This window comes from Anabrus simplex, chromosome 11 (genome assembly GCF_040414725.1).
Source record: "Anabrus simplex isolate iqAnaSimp1 chromosome 11, ASM4041472v1, whole genome shotgun sequence".
In the NCBI taxonomy this organism is placed as follows: domain Eukaryota; kingdom Metazoa; phylum Arthropoda; class Insecta; order Orthoptera; family Tettigoniidae; genus Anabrus; species Anabrus simplex.
This window is the reverse complement of record NC_090275.1, coordinates 107026986-107047697: the sequence shown is the minus strand read 5'-3', so window position 1 is coordinate 107047697 and position 20712 is coordinate 107026986. Positions and strand designations below refer to the sequence as shown.

General features: G+C 41.5%; 1 protein-coding gene across 1 annotated transcript in view; it reads left to right on the top strand.

Annotated features, from left to right (window-relative positions):
* Positions 1 to 20712, top strand: part of spri (sprint) — a 648574-nt gene that overhangs the window by 340325 nt on the left and 287537 nt on the right. The window contains exon 2 of the mRNA XM_067155462.2: positions 15428 to 15650. Within this exon, the coding sequence (XP_067011563.2) occupies positions 15428 to 15650 (223 nt within the window). The remainder of the gene's footprint in view (positions 1 to 15427; positions 15651 to 20712) is intronic.

Below are 20712 nucleotides of genomic sequence, written 5' to 3'. Positions count from 1 at the left end.
ACATCACTCGCACTCAGTGTGTATATATGAACTGTCAGAGTTGATAGGTGGATAGCGATGTAAATATATTGTGTTTTCTTCTTGTACTTTCAAACTTTGTAAATTGCTTTCTTTGACTGTATAGATATGATAATTTGTATTTACTTTGTACTCATCTTTCACTGGTTGTGTAAATAGTTTATGGGTTGTCATTATTCATCATACGCCAAATAATAATAATAATAACATGCCAATTTTCATTAAATTCTCTTCAACCGTTTTCTCGTGATGCGTGTACATACATACATACAGACAGACAGACAGACAGACAGACAGACAGACAGACAGACAGACAGACAGACAGACAGACAGACAGACAGACAGACAGACAGACAGACAGACAGACAGACAGACAGACAGACAGACAGACAGACAGACAGACAGACAGACAGAAATTACGGAAAAGTAAAAAGTGCATTTTCTTGTTACTATGGACATGACCGGTACAGAAATACCATTATTTTCAAATTCTGAGCAATGTACAGACAAAACTCTTATTTTATATATATAGATGAGTTTGAATTCCACCGTCTGTCCCGCTGTGGATGGGGGCGGTAAAATACATCCACGGTATTCCCTGCCTGTTATAAGTGGTGACTAAAAGGGAGACCAGGGGTTCTCAGGTCAGGAGTGTGTGAATGTTATGTTTGCATGACGTTTTTAGGCACTCCTACAGTACAATGTATTTAAGGTTCATTTTCCTTTACACATTAACATAGAAAATGAACACAACGAAAATTGTTCTGACCCATATGTGGCTGGGAGGCGTGACCGATCTGAAGGAACATAGTGGCTAGGAAGTGCGATATTGCTCTCGCAGCGACGACATGCAGAAACGTTTGGCAAACGGAGCAAAATGGAAAATGACGGGACGGGTATGAAAACATAGAATAACGGGGCGTGTGGTCACTCTGACGATAACTGCCCTTTGGTGTAGCAACGTCGTATTGCGACTAGCACGCTGTCTGTCGTGCAATAGCTGTGAACAAAGAAAAAGTGAAACTGATGATAAAGGAAACGTGGAAAAGTATCGGAGAATACTGATGAGCTCTGATGATTATTTACCTTCATACTTACACTTACCGTCCCCCTGTGGATGAGGGCGGTAGAATAACACCTCCCTGCCGTAAAAGGCGACTAAAAGGGGCCCCAAGGGCTCTGAACTTCGGAGCGTGGGTCGGCGACCATGGGACCCTTAGCTGACTCCTGGCATTGCTTCCACTTACGTGTGCCAGGTCCCTGACTTTCACCTACCCTATCCGACATCCCGCGGTCAACTCTTGTTCTTTTCTGACCCCGACGCTGTTACGTTTTCGAGGGCTAGGGAGTCTTTCATTTTCACGCCCTTGATGGCCCTTGTCTTTCTTTGGCCAATACCTTCGTTTTTCAAAGTGTCGGATCCCTCCCATTTTTTTCTATCTGATTAGTGTTATATATAGGATGGTACCTCTTAAAACAATAATCACCACCATCACCTTACACGTAAGAGTTCGATTGCCGTCCAGTCTAGGAATTTCTATTCTGGACTGAGAGCTGGAACGGGATTGCTTCAGCCTCGTGAGTCCAGTTGAGGAACTGTTGATACGAGAGGCATTGGATCTGGTCATCAGTTTAGCAGTACGACTGAGAATGCACGTTCACCATGTCACTCCAGTATTTGCAGGTCACCTGACTATTCAGCAGTCGACGTGGCAGGTCAAGGTCCCTAGCGCGCTTGTGCATCACAGCTTTGTTTCTTTGAAGTATTTAGTTGATTTACCTCGATTGCAGTTTGAGAGCCCCATCTCTGAGGTGAAACACACACTGTGTGACCAGGTCATTAATACATTTCAAAACCGTTTTCTTCCATTTTCTTCACTTAGGAGGTTTTAACTTCAATATAATGCTGCCCTACTTTGGAAGACTTGAGGAGAAATTGTTTCCAACTTTGTATGTAGCACTGTTTTGCATGAACGGAAGTTAGGCACGTGCCTGTCTCACACCATCAGTTGTCACTCGGCTGAGACCTTTCTGTACAAGGTCTCATTGTGCACCAACACTATTGCATGGTTGTGCTGACGGTGACATTTCATCGGCCAATCTTAATTCCTGCCGCCTGCTTGACCTTTACGTCGCCGCTCAGCGTCGCGACGACCATGGCAGCCAGTAATCGATTGGAGCTACAGGCTCTCCTCAAACGTCAGAAACTAATTTATAGGAGGCTAGCTATTGTATGCGTCTCTGACAGGTTAGTTTTTGTACAGATGGGGAAAGCCAGGAAGTAAAGAATACTTGGAGCTCCGAGAGCGAAGCCCAATGACAGTGAACTGCATAGGGGGCGCGGTCATAGGAAGACGCGAAAAAGTGTTTCGTTTTTGAGTCAAATTCATTATAGCTCATTAAAGTTAATAAGGTGAACGCAAATCGTAGTTGCTGAAACTTTCAGACGAGAACACTGTACTAAACTGGAACATAAAAGAATACCTCGTATGTAACAATGCTCTTCCTGTCCATTATCCTCCTTAAGACCGGTCACACCTCGCAGCCACGTTATGGATATGCAGTCCATCAGAACAATGTTCGTTGTGTTCATTTTCCTATGCTAAACTGTCGAGGAGTGTGTAAATACTTCATAAAAAATATACATTCCTGCAGTACGTTACAGTGAGGTTCATTTTCATTTAGAGAGTCGCGTAGGAAAATGAACACAACGGACATTGTTCTGCTGGACTGCATATCCATATGCGGCTGGGAGGTTTGACCAGTCTCTTAAGGAAAATAACTGATAGGAAGAGCATTGTGGGATACAAGGTATTGCTCACGATATTTTTGTGTAAGTTGGTGCTGTAGCTATTATAATGCCGTCGTGTTTTGCGTAGCCTATGGTTGCACGAACCAGCAAAACAAAATTGTTCAGATTTTAATATGTACAGTAGTATAGTTCCTGTATTGTTACTGTGCTATTATTACGGAGCCCCAGAAGTACCGTCCTCATCGCGCACGAATTTTTAGGTTAGACATGCGTTGTTTATTGCCAATTTGTGCTCAGGTTTCCTGATAATGAATACAGGAGAGTAGAATAGATTAAGGCCATTAGAAGGAAAAATTGGATATCTAGTTACTCCTTACACCAGAATATGTTAAGCCCCTTTCAAATCTGAATGACCGATATTTGGTCGATCTGTGAAGAAATATGTTTTGAAGGAAAATGCAGTTCTTACTATTTTTGATTCATTTCGTTTTTACAGTACCTACAGAATATAAGTAGAACATAACAGTGAAAATTCTAATATAAAATTACCCAATGATAATACATCATTCAAGAATTGTTAACTCTGGAACTTTTCAGGAACCTAAATGATCACTTAATAAAATTAAATCATTCTGACAATCATATGTCCATCTGATTCGTATAAGTAATAAGTGGGCGTAAAATAATCATTATTATTGTTGTTAATGCTTGTTCCGTTGTAATTTCTCTTGAAACAGTAATCACCACCAGCCCTAGAACTTGCCGCTTTTAGTCGCCTCTTTCGTTCGGTTCTCTGCCTGAATGTTGATCATCCTGGCCTTGGGATTAATTCCCGACTGGGTCGGAAGATTGAAATCCTAAACCGTTCGGGAACTGTGTGTCATGTCACCTTTTACATCATACGGCGTGGAGTTTAGAATGGACTATTATCTTCCTTCAAAAATTCGACTACCTCTGTCAGGTTTGGGATCCGGAGGCCGACACTCTTATCACTGATACGGGGAGGCAGCTACAGAAAAGATAAGAAAAGTGTTTGATAATAATTGTTGTTAGACTCAGCAAGGTACGCGTCCTACAATATGAGAGACTTTGAAGTGTACCACAAGTTACCGTACTAGGTCCAGTTGTTTTGTGATTCTGCTTTTTCTATTCTCGTACCCTTTGAGGTGAAGTGCAACTGTTGTGTACAGTACAGTGAGATTTGGCTGGTCGCCCGCCCGCAGAGCGGCCCGTAGTCATAGCAACCAGGCAGAACCTGCCACTGGAACAGTCTCCACACAGATCACATGGCAGGCTGGCTACACACCACGTCGTCTTCTAGCAAAACTCGTCCAGCAAGTCTCGAGCTGTTTAATTACCTTCTCTACGTAAATGCGATATGGTAAGAATAAGTCCTGGGATCTTTTTCAATATTGGGCTAAGGCAGGCATGTTTCCGGTGACGGTGAAATATAAAATAACTGTCTAGAAAAGTAGTGATAGTGATCTTAATTAAGGTACGCCCCGGTATTGCCGCGGTGTGAAAATTTGATACCAAGGAAACAGAAAGAGAAAATGAATTTCGTATTTAGCTCAATCCAGTAAAAGAATATAAGGAACTTTTAACCAATCAATAGCTGTCTGTCGCCAAAATGCTATCGTTTTCGCGTTATCACTAGAGAAATGTGTACATAAATATGTAGCTAAAATTGACAAAATATGTAGTTAAATATGTAATAAATAAAAAAAATATGTAACTTAATATCTGAGCTTTACTTGATGCATTCTTGTACATAGAGAAGGAAACAAAACCGTAGAAAGTTAAAACTGCAGATGTTTTCAACCTATAATTTTCATTTGGAGGCACAATTAATATTTTTCCAAATTTTCTGCGGTCATCGAATGCCCTCTGCCTGTTAGGATGTTCTTACTCGTATATATAGAAAAAGACCTTTCAACTTAACATGAAGTCACTGGCGCGTATTTCAAATTGCCCGGCAAAGAAATATTTAATTGTAGACTTGCTCACCTGTCTGTGCGCCTTAAATATAAGATAGAAAGAGGAATAGGGATTGCATTAATTTACCAAGGGCGATGTTCGTCCGAGCTCGATAGCTGCAGTCGCTTAAGTGCGGCCAGTATACAGTGTTCGGGAGATAGTGAGTTCGAACCCCAGTGTTGGCACCCCTGAAGATGGTTTTCCGTGGTTTCCCCATTTTCACACCGAGCAAATGCTGGGGCTGTACCTTTATTAAGGCCACCGCCACTTCCTTCCCGCTCTTAGCCCTTTCTTGTCCCATCGTCGCCATAAGACCTATCTGTGTCGGTGCGACGTAAAGCAAATTGTGGAAATGTTCGATAAATTTCCAAAATCTTTGAAATCACTTCAGAAAAAGCTAGGTAAACAACTGATAGGGAATCTTCCACCAGGGTGACACTCATAGCAGATGAGTGGTGATTGTTTGAAGAAAGGAGAGGGACCCGTTGGCCTCCCAAACATAATACCGTCGGGGTCGGAAGAGAACAAAAGTTGACTGAGGGAGGTCGTATAGAAAATATGAAAGTGAGGAGCGTGGCACAAACAAGTAGCGGCAATACTCAGCTAGGGCCCACGTGGTCGTCATCATCCTACGATTCTAAGATGTGATCCCTGGTGGGCTTCTCCTGTCTATCGCCTATTAGAATAGGCACAGCCACTTGCTCGGTATTAAAAAGTAATACGGTACAAGAAATACTTTTTTACTTAAGACCATAATTTGTGGAGATCGCGATAATCATACGTTAGATAGTACTCTCTTTTCCTGATGTTCACGAACTAAGGGGTTCTGATCATAGTATGCTGATCGCGAAATGAGTTTTCAGAAGAGAAGTATGAACACATTTGCAAATCTAGTTTTGACATGCCTTATGGCTGGGGGTCATTCGAAAAGTTGTGTAACGTGACGCGTCAAAATGTGTGACGGAAGTGTAACCATAGCAACCGTGCAGGCGGTGATGTAAGGTATGGATGGATGGCCAGACAATGTTAGCTAGCAACCGTGCAGACTGTGATGTAAGGTATGGATGGATGGCCAGACAGTGTTACCTAGCAACCGCGCAGACGGTGATGTAAGGTATGGATGGATGGCCAGACAGTGTTACCTAGCAACCGTGCAGGCAGTGATGTAAGGTATGGATGGATGGCCAGACAGTGTTACCTAGCAACCGTGCAGGCAGTGATGTAAGGTATGGATGGATGGCCAGACAGTGTTACCTAGCAACCGTGCAGGCAGTGATGTAAGGTATGGATGGATGGCCAGACAGTGTTACCTAGCAACCGTGCAGGCAGTGATGTAAGGTATGGATGGATGGCCAGACAGTGTTACCAAGCAGCCGTGCAGACTGTGATGTTAGGTATGGATGGATGGCCAGACAGTGTTACCAAGCAGCCGTGCAGACTGTGATGTTAGGTATGGATGGATGGCCAGACAGTGTTACCTAGCAGCCGTGCTGACTGTGATGTTAGGTATGGATGGATGGCCAGACAGTGTTACCAAGCAGCCGTGCAGACTGTGATGTTAGGTATGGATGGATGGCCAGACAGTGTTACCTAGCAGCCGTGCAGACTGTGATGTAAGGTATGGATGGATGGCCAGACAATGTTACCTAGCAGCCGTGCAGACTGTGATGTAAGGTATGGATGGATGGCCAGACAGTGTTACCTAGCAGCCGTGCAGGCTATGTCTTATGGCTGGTTGCTATCTGAATTAGCAGCCGTTGATGGATGGCCATGACTGGGAGACATATTTATATCATTTGAATTTCGCAAAGGGAAAAGTGGTTAATATAATCCAAGAAATGTGGCAATGATTTTACGATAACACCACATTTCAAAGATGTGGAGTTTCTCACGATTGAACTCCTTTTACTGTCCATGTTCTCGACACATACATTACAATAATATTGACAAACAGCGGCATTGAGTAGCCGGAGTTTTGTTTCTTGGTTGATGCATGGCCCGTCTGGATTTCTTTTCATACGTCTTACAACAATTTCGTGTTTGCATTTTCAGTTTTTCGATATATTCTTTCTAAACCTACTTTTTAAACAATCGGTTTTAACGTCACACCACTAACACACGTGTTTACGGTGACACTGGGAGGAGGAGAGTTAGTGTGGTAAGGAAGCGGCCGTGGCCGTAATTAAGGCAATTCGTCTGGTGTCAAAATGGAAAACAGTCGAAACACTTCTTTAGATGGGTGGTGGTGACACCATTGTTTTAAGAGGAACACATGTCAGAGAAAGAATGGAAGAAGTCTGACCCTTGGAAGAACAGGAGCATCGATAAAAGGAAGGGAAGGGTGGTGAAGGGTCTGCACAAGTGAAAGCGATGGGAAACTCATCTTCCCAAAGTCAGAGCCCCTGGCAGTAGGCCCTAACCATCCTCAGAGAGGTCGAACCAACCATCTCCTTGGAAAAATACAGCTGCACGACGCATACTGTGTAGCTTGTTCGCTCGATAAAGTTATTTATTACATGGCCATGTATTATGTAGATATTGTATTGCTTGGCTTAGATGCAACTGTCGGCAGCCCTGAAGATGGTTTTCCGTGGTTTCCCATTTTCACGCCAGGAAAATGCTGGGGCTGTAACTAAATTAAGGCCATGGCCGCTTCCTTCCCAGTCCTAGCCCTTTCTTGTCCCATCGTCGCCACAAGACATATCTGTGTCGGTGCGACGTAAAACCAATAGCAAAAAAAAAGATGCAACTTAAAAGTTTTACAGTTTGTCAAATACAGAACACGCTATTAAACAAAGAGTGATATGTTTCGTTCTAAAAGAACATCCTCAGATTCTGTCAAATCACATTTATTTATTTATTTATTTATTTATTTATTTATTTATTTATTTATTTATTTATTTATTTATTTATTGTGTGGCTACACATTACAATTAGGCGTATACAATTAACAATAGTTTATATTAAAATGAATGTATTATTCCTCTCGATAAAGTGATTTATTAAATGGCCATGAATTATGTAGACCGTTTTTTCATAATCAATGACTAGTTTGCGCAAAGTTAACAACATTGTAAACATATGCTCATTTTTTAAAGTGTTTTGATAACATTTGAGCATGTTCTTATGGAACGAAACATTTAATTCTTCATTTAATAGTAGTGAATGTTATATATTTCGAACTTATGTGTTTGAGAGACGGAAAAGATATTAGGTTACATATAACTAAACTGGAAAGTATGCTTCCTTATAAACAGGGTATTTGCTTACGGTACCAAGATCAATCCCTTCTGACTGGTTGACATCCACTTTCATCCCTGTGCCAAAGAAAACAATGGCTAAATCTCATGTAGATTTCAGAATCATAAGCCTAATGAGCCATGTTCTCAAAATGTCCCTTAAAGTAATACATGTAGTATTATTGGACCTTTATGTTTTCTTATATATATCAATGATATGTGTAAAGAAGTGGAATCAGAGATAAGGCTGTTTGCAGGTGATGTTATTTTGTACAGGGTAATAAATAAGTTACAAGATTGTGAGCGGTTGCAGGGTGACCTCGATAGTGTTGTGAGATGGACGGTGGGCAATGGTATGATGATAAATGGGGTTAAAAGTCAGGTTGTGAGTTTGACAAATAGGAAAAGTCCTCTCAGTTTTAATTACTGTGTTGATGGGGTGAAAGTTCCTTTTGGGGATCATTGTAAGTACCTAGGTGTTAATATAAGAAAAGACCTTCATTGGAGTAATCACATAAATATGATTGTTAATAAAGGGTACCGATCTCTGCACATGGTTATGAGGGTATTTAGGGGTTGTAGTAAGAATGTAAAGGAGAGGGCATATAAGTCTCTGGTAAGACCCCAACTAGAGTATGGTTCCACTGTATGGGACCCTCACCAGGATTACTTGATTCAGGAACTGGAAAAAAATCCAAAGAAAAGCAGCTCGATTTGTTCTGGGTGATTTCCGACAAAAGAGTAGCCTTACAAAAATGTTGCAAAGTTTGGGTTGGGAAGACTTGGGAAAAAGGAGACGAGCTGCTCGATTAAGTGGTATGTTCCGAGCTGTCAGTGGAGAGATGGCGTGGGAGGACATCAGTAGACGATTAAGTTTGAGTGGTGTCTTTAAAAGTAGGAAATATCATAATATGAAGATAAAGTTGGAATTCAAGAGGACAAATTGGGGCAAATATTCGTTTATAGGAAGGTGAGTTAGGGATTGGAATAACTTACCAAGGGAAATGTTCAGTAATTTTCAAATTTCTTTGCGACCATTTAAGAAAAGGCTAGGAATACAACAGATATGGAATCTGCCACCTGGACGACTGTCCTAAATGCAGATCAGTAGTGATTGATGCGAGAATATACAGCAAATATGAATCCTGCAAAAGTAGCAACGAGTCTGGTTACCGTAATGGATTGGGCACGAGAGAGGCATTGCTGGTGTTGCAGTTTTTGGTATAAAGATACATGGATATGTCTGTGGATGTATATGCTTGTTTCATTGATTATGAAAAAGCTTTCGACCATGTTGAAACATTGCTGCATATCCTACATGAAATCGGCATGGATGACAGAGATAACCGAATTATTGCCAACCTGTATTGGAATCAGACAGCGTCAGTTAAGATTAATAGCACAAATACCTGTGCTATTGAAATTAAGCAAGGAGTGAGGCAATATTCAGATGATACTGTTCTGCTTGCAACAAGTGCTAAAGATCTGCAGACACTGCTAAGCTGTGTGGCTGAACACAGTGCTGCAGCAGGTTTGCGTTTAAACACGAAAAAGGCCAAAGTAATGGCCAAAAGAAAACATGTCATTCAACCCGTTAAGTTGACAGTAGCTGGACATCACTGGAGCAAGTCCAACGTTTTAAGTATCTCAGCAGCGTAGTTGATCACAGCTGAAACAACGCTGTTGAAATTACGTCCAGGATTGAACAGACAAGGACTGCATTCAAGAGAATTAGCAAACAGGGACTTTCAAGATCAATCTCCGCCTCCGTTTACTTCGGTGTCATGTATTTTCTTGTCTTATTTTATGGTGCCGAGATTTGGACCCCAACAGAGATCACCACCAAAAAACTTCTATCGTTTGAGATGTGGTGCTACCGACACCTGCTCAGAATATCTTGGGTTGACAGAATACGTAACACTGAAGTACTCCAGCGCCTGAACAGAGAGCTAGAGGTCATGCACAACATCAAATAGGAGAAAATTTATTACTTTTGCCGTATCATTCGAAATTTATTTATTCGTGTCAGAGGTACCAGTATATACAAGCAAGTATTACAAGAAAATATCTACATTATATATACAATATTTACACATGTTGTGACCAGTATTTGGCTACATTGATGGCGTTGTTTCCAGCCAGTGTCAGTTCCAACCCTGTACACGAATCTGGGCATAGATTGATCTTGGTACTCCAGAAGTATAGACTCCTTCAGCTTATCTTACAAGGTGAAATTGAAGGAAGGAGAAGTAGCGGAGGAAGGCTACGGAATCTACGAGAATGGTATGGACTCAGTACTCCCACTCTTTTCTGAGATGCTGAGAACGAGAACCAGATCGCCCTGATGACAGCCGACATCCAATGAGGATATGGTACAAGAAGGAGAATAAGAATAAGAAGAGGAAGAATTTATCACACGCCTCTTATAAAGGGCCTTAACGAAGTCACTTAATATTTCTTTTCCATTATATTGCTATATTTGCTTCGTATGCAAATGATCAGCCTCTGAAAATAAAAATTTAAAAAGAACAACGTAGAAATTATGACTGTGAAGGGCTGTTTACATTATTTTTCTTCCCCTGGCCGGTGCAGGGAACATCTGGCAAGGCTGAAGACCGCAAGGACGTTGGCCAGGTTGCCCGCAGGGTTCTTCCAAATAAGGCTTCCCTCCTCTACCGCAGTGTAGGACGTCCGTTACTCTCCAGCCACGGACAGTTGCTTCTTGCCAGGAACTTATGCATGCATTTGATTGGATTGTAATGAGAAAGCCCCACCTGAGTCATTACTGAAATATAAAGTGGACTTCTACTTGCTCTTTTATAAAAGGATTCTTTTATATTGAACTGAAGGTACCGCAAAATTCATTAAGATCGCCACTACCATTTTAAGGTGAAAACCAAAGTGGTTTTTGTTAGAAGAAGAAAATGAATCCCATTCCTTTTAGGAAAAAGAAAGAAACAAACAAAGAAAGAAATTGTCGCCTTTCGAATAGGAAGGACTAGGAAACTTTGCTAGCAGTTTGTTTCATTAAAAAAAAAAGATTTGTATACTTAACATATTCAAATACAGTATCATAATTGTCGTAAGAGGCGTAAGAGGCGACTTAAAGGGGCTCCAGGAGTTCTCAACTTGGGAGCGTGGGTTGGCGACCATGGGGCCCTGAGATGAGCCCTGGCATTGTTTCCACTTACTTGTGTCAGGTTCCTCACTTTCATCTATCCTATCCGACCTCCCTTGGTCAACTCTTGTTCTTTTCCGACCCGAACGGTATTAGAGTACTCGAGGCCTAGGGAGTCTTTCATTTTCACGCCCTTCGTGGCCCTTTTATTCCTTTGACCGATACCTTCATTTTCCGAAGTGTCGGACCCTTTCCATTTTTTCTCTCTGATTAGAGTTATGTATAGGATGGTTGCTTAGTTGTACTTCCTCTTAAAACAATAATCATCACCATCAACACCACCACTTTTTTTTCGCCGGAAATGCGACAGACTGGGGATGCCGTGGATGTTTACTACCGCCCCCACCCACATGGGGTCCTGCGATCAGCACTCCGCACTCCCAGTCTGTAGCCCCTGCACGGACTAAGAAGAAAGGTGTAGGTAGAAGGATCATTGTGACAATCACTTCGGGCCCTTTATTTGTCACACGTCTCACCCAAGTTGTGGGCTCCTGAGGGTTGTTCAGAGTACCAGAGTGTCTCTCTCTCTCTCTCTCTCTCTCATTCGACATCAGCTTTGATAACTGATGCATTGGAAGTGAATCGTGAATAATGAATTATTGCGTTACGTGTTAGGCTGGTATTACGCTACCAAAGAAATTTGTCAAAGATCGTTTGTAAAATGTATGACAGGGTAATGGAGACATATTTTATAAAATGCCCTTTTATAGCATTTCGTTGATAAAAGGTATGAGCATCGTGTTATCTTTTACAAAAGATTTGACTCGTTAAATCCAAAATGGCGGATCATAAGTTCTGTTGGAATGTTGCTGCAACAAAACTGCTTATTTCCGGGTATGAAATGAACGAAATGTTGTACAGCACAAGACAGGAGGAATATAACAATGGAAATTTAAGACAGCAAGTGCATTTAAACAGAGCAGAGGCAATAAATACTATTCAGGAAGAGTGCATTGTTTTGGACGTGAAAAAGGAATTGAATGAATTACGTAGTCAGTATCTGCCTGAGAAACGTTAATTGAATATAATCTTTATATTATATTTCTTCCATTCACTTTATTTTGATTATGGTAAGCAGCTCCTTTTTTTTTTTTCAATAAGCCACGTAAGATAACCTAAAATCAAGTGGGATTTAAACTTGTAGTATGAACAAGCAGGCAGATGTAGAATTTAAAAATCTAGTAGCCAAACATGGGCACAAGTATCAATCCATTTTTGCTGAACTGTGATCAAATATTTTATGTAGTGTAATAGTGCAATTCTTCTTTTTACCATATCCTTATTGGATCTCGGCTGTTATCAGGGCGATCTGGTTCTTCTTCTCAGCAAAGAGGTGGGGGTAGATTCCGTAACCAAGATGTTCTCCTTCCTTCAATTTTACCTTGTAAGATAAGCTTAATGATATGGCCAGAGTAATTAAGTTTCTTCTTGTTGATGTTGTGCATGGCCTCTAGCTCTCTGTTCAGGCGTTGGAGTACTTCAGTGTTACATTTCTGTCAACCCATGATATTCTGAGTAGGCGTTGGGAGCACCATAATTTATCTCAAAAGATCGAAGTTTTTTGGTGGTGTTCTCTGTTAGGGTCCAAATCTAGGCACCATAAAATAAGTAGACGGTGACGGAGATCGATCTTAAAGTCCCTGTTACAGAGAAGTTTGCTCATTCTCTTGAATGCAGTCCTTGTCTGTTCAATCCGGGACGTAATTTCGACACCATTGTTTCAGTTGTGATCAACTACGCTGCTGAGATACTTAAAGCGTTGGACTTGCTCCAGTGATGTCCAGCTACTGTCAAGTTAGCAGGTTGAATGACATGTTTGCTTTTGGCCATTACTTTGGTCTTTTTCGTGTTCAAACGCAAACCTGCTGCAGCACTGTGTTCAGCCACACAGCTTAAGTAATGTCTGCAGATCTTCAGCACTTGTTGCAAGGAGAACACTATCATCTGCATATCGCAGATTATATATTGTGATCCCATTAACAGTGATGCCCTCTTGCTCTTTTTTCAATGCAATGGCGAAATCCCAGTATGTTATAATATTTTATAAAAGTTAAGTGTCACAAAATATTTCACAAAAAGATTTTTCACAAATTTCTATGGTAGTGTAGGCCTAATACAAGCCTAAAAGAATGGTAACAGGCATAAGTAGGTCGACATCTCACCCAAGTTTTGGGCTCCTAAGGATTGTTCAGGGTAACAGAATGTCTCACTCAACGTGAGCCTCGATGCTGATGGACATGAAGTGAATCGTGATTAATGAATTATTGTGTTACATGTCACTCTTGCGCTATTAGGGCTACAAAGTGGTGAAAGATGAGCCGAGCAATCTATGCTAGTCACACGAGGAATCGGCTGTGTGTGGTCGGTAGTATTATCTGGGAATTATTGGAATTGCCTGGCGGATAACGGGGCAACTTCAAAGCGAGGTCGTGACGGCACACGGGAGCTCACGGTCATTATAATCAAATTGAACACAAAACAATATTGAGAGCGTGACATCAAAAGAAAGAACAAACAGTCGCAGTCCCGTGTGGATATTAATATATACAGCACACAGGAGCTCACGTGGACTTGTTTACACTCCAGCGCACCCCTCATTCCTTTCTCGAGCGGAACAAACAAGGTGGGTGGTGATATTGTGTCAGCGGTTTTTAAAAATAGGATAAGGGTATCACCCTCTTTGAGCCAAGAGGTCTGTTCGATGTGTTTGAAGTGAAAGCATGGTGGGTCATTGCTTAGCGCTCTGTCGTGAGGGTGACAGATAGCGCAGCGCCTTCCTTTGAGCTATTTTGGTTTGTTAGCTCTACTTGGAGATAAAACTTCTAAGTTTTAAAGTCTGTCGAAGTAGGAAATATAACACTTAGAACAATATAACATATCTGTAAAACAACACACCAATAGTAGAATGAAATGTTTCGTTCTACAAAAACGTCCCCAGATTTTATCAAACGACGTGTTGAAATCCGTTATTGACACTTTAACCCTTTCCAGCCTGAATTATTTCGAGTTGTGGGAAAAGCTATCAACGTTTCTTTCTTGAATATAGTGCTCATACCTTGGGAGCGTAGGTTGGTGACCACGGGGCTCTTAGCCTGGTATTTCATCCCACTTTCGTGTGTCAGACTCCTCGCTTTCATCCATCCTATCCGACCTCCCTTGGTCAACTCTTGTTCTTTTCCGACCCCGACGGTATTGGGTTTGCGAATCCTAAGGAGTCTCTCATTTTCACGCCCTTGGTGGCCCTTGTCTTTTATGACCGATACCTTCATTTTTCGAAGTGTCGTATCCCTTCCATTTTTCCCTGTGATTAATGTTGATACAGGATGGTTGCCTAGTTGTACTTCCTCTTAAAACAATAATCACCACCACCACCACCTTACTTACAGCACGATCTGCCCAAAGCACATTGTAAAGTTAAATAAGATCCTTGGCTTGCAACTATGTTGTAGACATTTCTTTCAAGAAAAATACCATCTGGAGACAGCTTCTGCAATAAGGAGAAGCCAAAGGGACGAACCCTCGTTATTTGCTGTCTTATAAAATGTAATCTTTCTTTCATTCTTTTTTTTTTTTTTCGTTTTTTCTTTCTTTCTTAAGCCATTTACCCTCTGGGGTTGGTTTGTCCCTCGGACTCAAGGGCAGTGTCCTGGAGCAAGAGGGAAAGAAGCGGCCGTGGCCGTAAGTTAGGTATCATCCCGGCATTTGCCTGGAAGAGAAGTGGAGAACCACGGAGAACCACTTCGAGGGTGACTGAGGTGGGAATCGAACACCCTCTATTCAGTTGACCTCCCGAGGCTGAGTGGACCCCTCGTACCACTTTTCAAATTTCGTGGCAGAGCTGGGAATCGAACCCGGGCCTTCGGGGATGTCAGTTCATCACACTAACCACCACGGCGTCGGAATTCGGCTCTCCTCACGACAAGACGCCTGAGGATCGTAACGTCGCCTCGTGCCCCGCCAACACAGAGGACTTGTCCCCAAACGGGGGGCTCTACCAGATTATAAATAAGACCAAGTAAGGTAAGGACACTGTAAGGTTTTGTCCAACCCGTTTGTTTCGATCCATTTCGAAATTCCATTCAGAATCTGCGATAAAAATGCCTATTTGTAACTTGTTATTTTCCTGTTATAGATAGTTTTAATGATTTTGAGTTGAACTCTTTTCCTTAAAACACTCCGCTTTTAACAGAACCCGATTTAGAAAATCACTTTTAAGCTGTACTTTAACCGCGTACTAAGGTGAACTTTCTTTTCTGTTTGCAGGGGCGATGCCTTTCTGGAACCGTATATGCAGGGGCTGGCGCCGGAATTCGGCTCTCCTCACGACAAGACGCCCGAGGATCGTAGCGTCGCCTCGTCCCCCGCCAACACAGAGGACGTGCCCTCAAACGGGGGCTCTCAGCACCAGAACGCTAGCAACACCTTGGCTGACTTGGCGCAGTTCCGACTATTGGAGCTAGATGGCAGTGGAGACAGTCTCGACCAGGTAAGCCTCCCTTTATTTTTCTTGAACGTTGATCGAGATAGATCGTAAGTCACCCTGCGGCTAGTGGACCCCGTTCCAGCCTTTGTACCATTTTTCAAATTTCGCGGCAGAGCCGGGAATCGAACCAGATCTTCCGGGGCTGGCAGCTAATCACACTGCCCACTGATCACAGAGGCGGACTGTGATCTTTCCTGCTTGTAAAAATTGCAGGTAAGGCTGAAAGGTTCTTCGTCTACTGCCATTTCACCACCGACAGCTAGTAACATACCGGTATCGCGTAGTCGAGCGGCTCGTCTCGTCACTTCCAAGTCTTCCCAGTCCAAGGTTTGCGACATTTCCGTAACATGTCGAAATCACCCAGAACAAATAATGCTGCTTTCCTTTGGATCTTTTCCCGTTTTCGAATCAATACTGGTGAGGGTTCCATACATCGGAGCCATACTCTACCAGAGACTTACACGCTCTCCTTTACATACTTACTACATTTCCTTTTATTAGTAAACTCGTGTCCACGTCCTGAGGCAATGCAGCTGTTTTCAGGCACAACCCTAATAGAAGTGAGCTACGTGCACCATTTTAACGAGATACCAGTCCCCCTGCCATTCTTAAATTTCTGGTAGTACTGGGAATCGAACTCGGGCCCCTAAGGACGGCAGCTAATAGTGCTAACTATTAAGCTGCGGAGGTAGACTTTCCCTTTTAACACCCAGGTACTTAAGAGTGGTCCTCGTGAAGTACTTTCACATCAACGCAGTTACTAAAACTGAGAGGACTTTTCCTCTGTTGAAACTCGCAGCTTGAGTTTTCAGCCCGTTGACCATAATATCATTTGCCTGCTATCTCACAACATTGTCGAGGACTTTTCACAGTCGCTCACATTCTTGTCACTTATATAGTATAGAGTAGACCTTATAAATAACATTATCTGAAAAAATCCTTATCTGTGATTCCAGATTTTCCTCATATCAAATATTACTCTGTCACCGGACAGAATTAAATTAACTCCGCCGCAGTATCCGTTCCACTAAACTTCCGCTTTCGTTGCTAGATTAGGCGCCATATTAAGATTTCCAGATCATCTTTTCAAAATATAAGATTATATTTATTATTATCATTATTATTATTATTATTATTATTATTATTATTATTATTATTATTATTATTATTATTATTATTTTCTGAAATCCTGCATATAAATTAGAAGAGTTTAGTCTCTTAAAACGCTGTGGGGTATTAAAGGCTGTAGAGAACAAGTGATTGCGCCGGTAAAACGCAGAAAATAGTTTCGTATTGGGAAATATTCACGCACGGAAAACAAAAGCAGTGCAATAATATTTTGTTTGTACGCCAGTAACAAAAGGTACGGATACTCGGATCATTCTGTGGGGATTAAAACGGGGGATAATGAAATGTTCGTCATATCGATAGCAGATTTTGTGCATGAACCAGCGAAGGTTAAATCAGCATTTTACGTAATCCTTATCGGCGCGCTGGTACTCAACACATGCTGCTAGCAAAGTGATTGTTATGTTTTGTGAAGTTGTGGCTCCAATTAAATAAATTGTGTGTATCGGCAGTGAGAGAGAATGGAGAAACTTACAGACGATTGGAGTAGACTGAAATATTGTCCTTAATATGTGTACCCCTACTTCGTCTTCAATATCGATTTTGACAAATAAAAGTCGAAAAAATGTTCCGTTACCTGTTTGTTTGTTTGTTTGTTTATTTGTTTGTTTGTTTGTTTGTTTAGTATCTTATCCTACCACGTTATAACGACCTATTGTAATTTTACGGAACGCAAGCATATTATGTTATATTATAACATTATTATGTTCATTAGTATCGATGGAGTGGTAGGTTAGAAAAATATCTAAATGTGAGTTAAATATACCCGTTAATCATCAGATTCGGAGTGCGGCTGGGCGAGGGTCAGGGTGCAGTCTCAAAATATCTGAACCTGAAATTGACACAAAACAGTCCGCAAGAAATATGTAGCCGAGACAAATAAGACAATGAGTCTAAAAATATCCGACAAGTGTAGGTAGCTGCGTAGGAGACAGGGGCTGGATGTCCCGACTTCGCTACGGTGAAGATGAATTATTTTCATACATTTTATTTGGAATTTATTCCGACTACTTCGCCGACCAGTGGCTGAACAATCCATTTGAACTGTGCTATTTTCATGGTAATGAAATGAAATGACGTGTGGCTTTTAGTGCCGGGAGTGTCCGAGGACATATTCGGCTCTCCATGTGCAGGTCTTTTGATTTGAAGACGACCTGCGCGTCGTGATGAGGATGAAATGATGATGAAGATGACACATACGCCCAGCCCCCACCCAGCGAAATTAACCAATGATGGTTAACATTCCCGACCCTCCCGGGAATCGAACCCGGGACCCCTGTGACCAAAGGCCAGCACGCTAACCATTTAGCCATTGAGCCACGGTCATGGTAAACGACACCGAACAATGCCGCTGAAGGATGCTCAACAGTCTGATAAAATGAGTTAGTATCTTGTCCGAAAAACAGAAGCTGAAACATCTGATTTTCAATTAGCCTGGATGGATATGAATCCCGAAGGTTCGAAGAGAGAGAGAGAACTATTGCATTTTAGACAAAAGAATTAAAAGGTTTACAATTAAATATGACAGAACTGATGGCATCGAAAAGGTTTTGAGAAAAATATCTTATGTCAACAAAATGGACTGAACTTGTGGCAACATTCTGAGGAAGAAATTGCAAATATTGTCATAATAAACGTAGTAAACAGTCACTATTACACATATATGACAAAGCAATAGCTGCATTCAAACAATGCGGCTGACCTAAATTTTCGCGGGTCCATGGTGTCCCCCTGTCGTGTATGTTTGTGCAATGCTATACGATAGACCCACTTCGAGATTGAGGTACCATTTCTGGATCAGGGCACGCAGTCCGGCAGATGCTAACAATGAACTTTTTCGCGTCTTTTTGTATTACTTTGTGTGTATTATAATAATATTACATAAATGTAAGGTGTTTTAAAACAGTACCACTATTGAAAATTCGGATGCTTTCAGTTTCGTCGTTCAGGTAGCAAACTGACCCGTTAAGAGACCGGTTTCTATCGGCAGCCCTCAAAATAGTTTTCCGTGGTTTCCCATTTTCACACCAGGTAAATGCTGGGGTTGCACCTTAACCAAGGTCACGGCCGCTTTCTTCCCACTCCTTTCTCTTTCCTATACCGTCGTCGCCAATACGATCTAACTGTGTCGGTGCGACGTAAAGCAACTTGTAAAAATAACCCGTTTCTGAAATTCGTATATTTTGAGACAACACGGAGGGTCAAACCCAGTCATAAAACACGCGACTCGTACACACACAAGCACAGCGAATTAGGACCGTCCAAACTGTCCCCTCCATTAATTGATCAAACCTTGATTTATTTTATTTGGCATTTTGTCTTAAAACAATATACAACGTATTGAAATGGAATCTTTCACTTGTATACTGCCTTATCTCTACACTATCGCTATAAACATAAATATTAGACTACCATATTTTATTCATTTGTATTACAATGTATTACGGGTTATATTAAATTTCAAAACTTATAATTGCAAATATTCAGTATTTTACTAGGTTTACATTGTTGTCGATATTATTATTATTATTATTATTATTATTATTATTATTATTATTATTATTATTATTATTATTATGCAATTTTTAAAGTATGAATTTTGAGTTGCTTTTTACCGGACATTAGCAACTTCAGTCATCTAGTCAAGTGTTACATAATGTTGATGGTTTTACGTTCCAAACTACTTATCAGGTTTTCGGAGACGCCGAGGTGCCGGTTCTTAGTCATACAGGAGTGTTTTTTTACGTGATTGTAAATCTATCTACATGAGGCTGTCGTATTTGAGCACCTTCAAATACCACCGGACTGAGCCTGGAACGAACTCGCGAACCTTAGCTCAGAAGGCCAGTGCTCCGCCTCCTGAGCTACCCAGCCCAGCTCTAGTCACTCACTTGTAGCCAACTTTTACAACAAAATTAACTTAAAATTGCATCGCTTCAGAATAGATTAAATACATCGTATCATCAATCAAGCAATCAGTCACTACTGATCTGCATTTAAGTCAGTCGCCCAGGTGGCAGATTCCCTGTTTTACCTAGCCTTTTCGTACATGATTGCAAAGAAACTGGAAATTTATTGAACGTTTTCCTTTGTAAATTACTGTATTCCAATCCCTAATTTCCCTTCCTATAAACGAATATTTGCCCCCAATTCTCCTCTTGAATTCCAACTTTATCTTCATATTGTGATCTTTCCTACTTTTAAAAACACCACCCAAACTTATTCGTCTACTAATGTCATTCCACGCCATCGCTCCACTGACAGCTCGGAACATACCACTTAGTCAAGCAGCTCGCCTGCTTTTTCCCAAGTCTTACCAGCCCAAACTTTGCAACATTTTTGTAACGCTACTCTTTTGTCGGAAAAAAAAACCGAACAAATCAAGCTGCTTTTCCTCGAATTTTCTTCCAGTTCTTGTATCAACTAATCCTGGTTCGGGGCCCCATACACTGGAGCCATACTCTAGTTTTTTTAAATTGTTTTTTTTTGCTAGTGGCTTTACGTCGCACCGACGCAGATAGGTCTTATCGCATCGATGGGCTAGGAGTTGGAAGGAAGCGGCCGTGGCCTTAATTAAGGTACAGCCCCAGCATTTGCCTGGTGTGAAAATGGGAAACCACGGAAAACCATCTTCAGGGCTGCCGACAGTGGGATTCGAACCCACTATCTCCTGGATGCAAGCTCACAGCTGCACGGCCCTAACCGCACGGCTAACTCGCCCGGTAGAAGGGAAACCTTGTTGTAAACCTTGGCATCGCAGTGATGGAGCTACTGCCTTTAAAGGCGAACCGAAACAGTTGGGTGAAAGTCAGCACAGCCTACTTTTGAGATCAGTGTTTTCGGTCTCCATAATAAAACATGATGTCATCTGGTTGATATTCATGAGTTATCTTCTCTTTCTTTGATATATAACATACAAAGTTTCTGAAATAAGAAA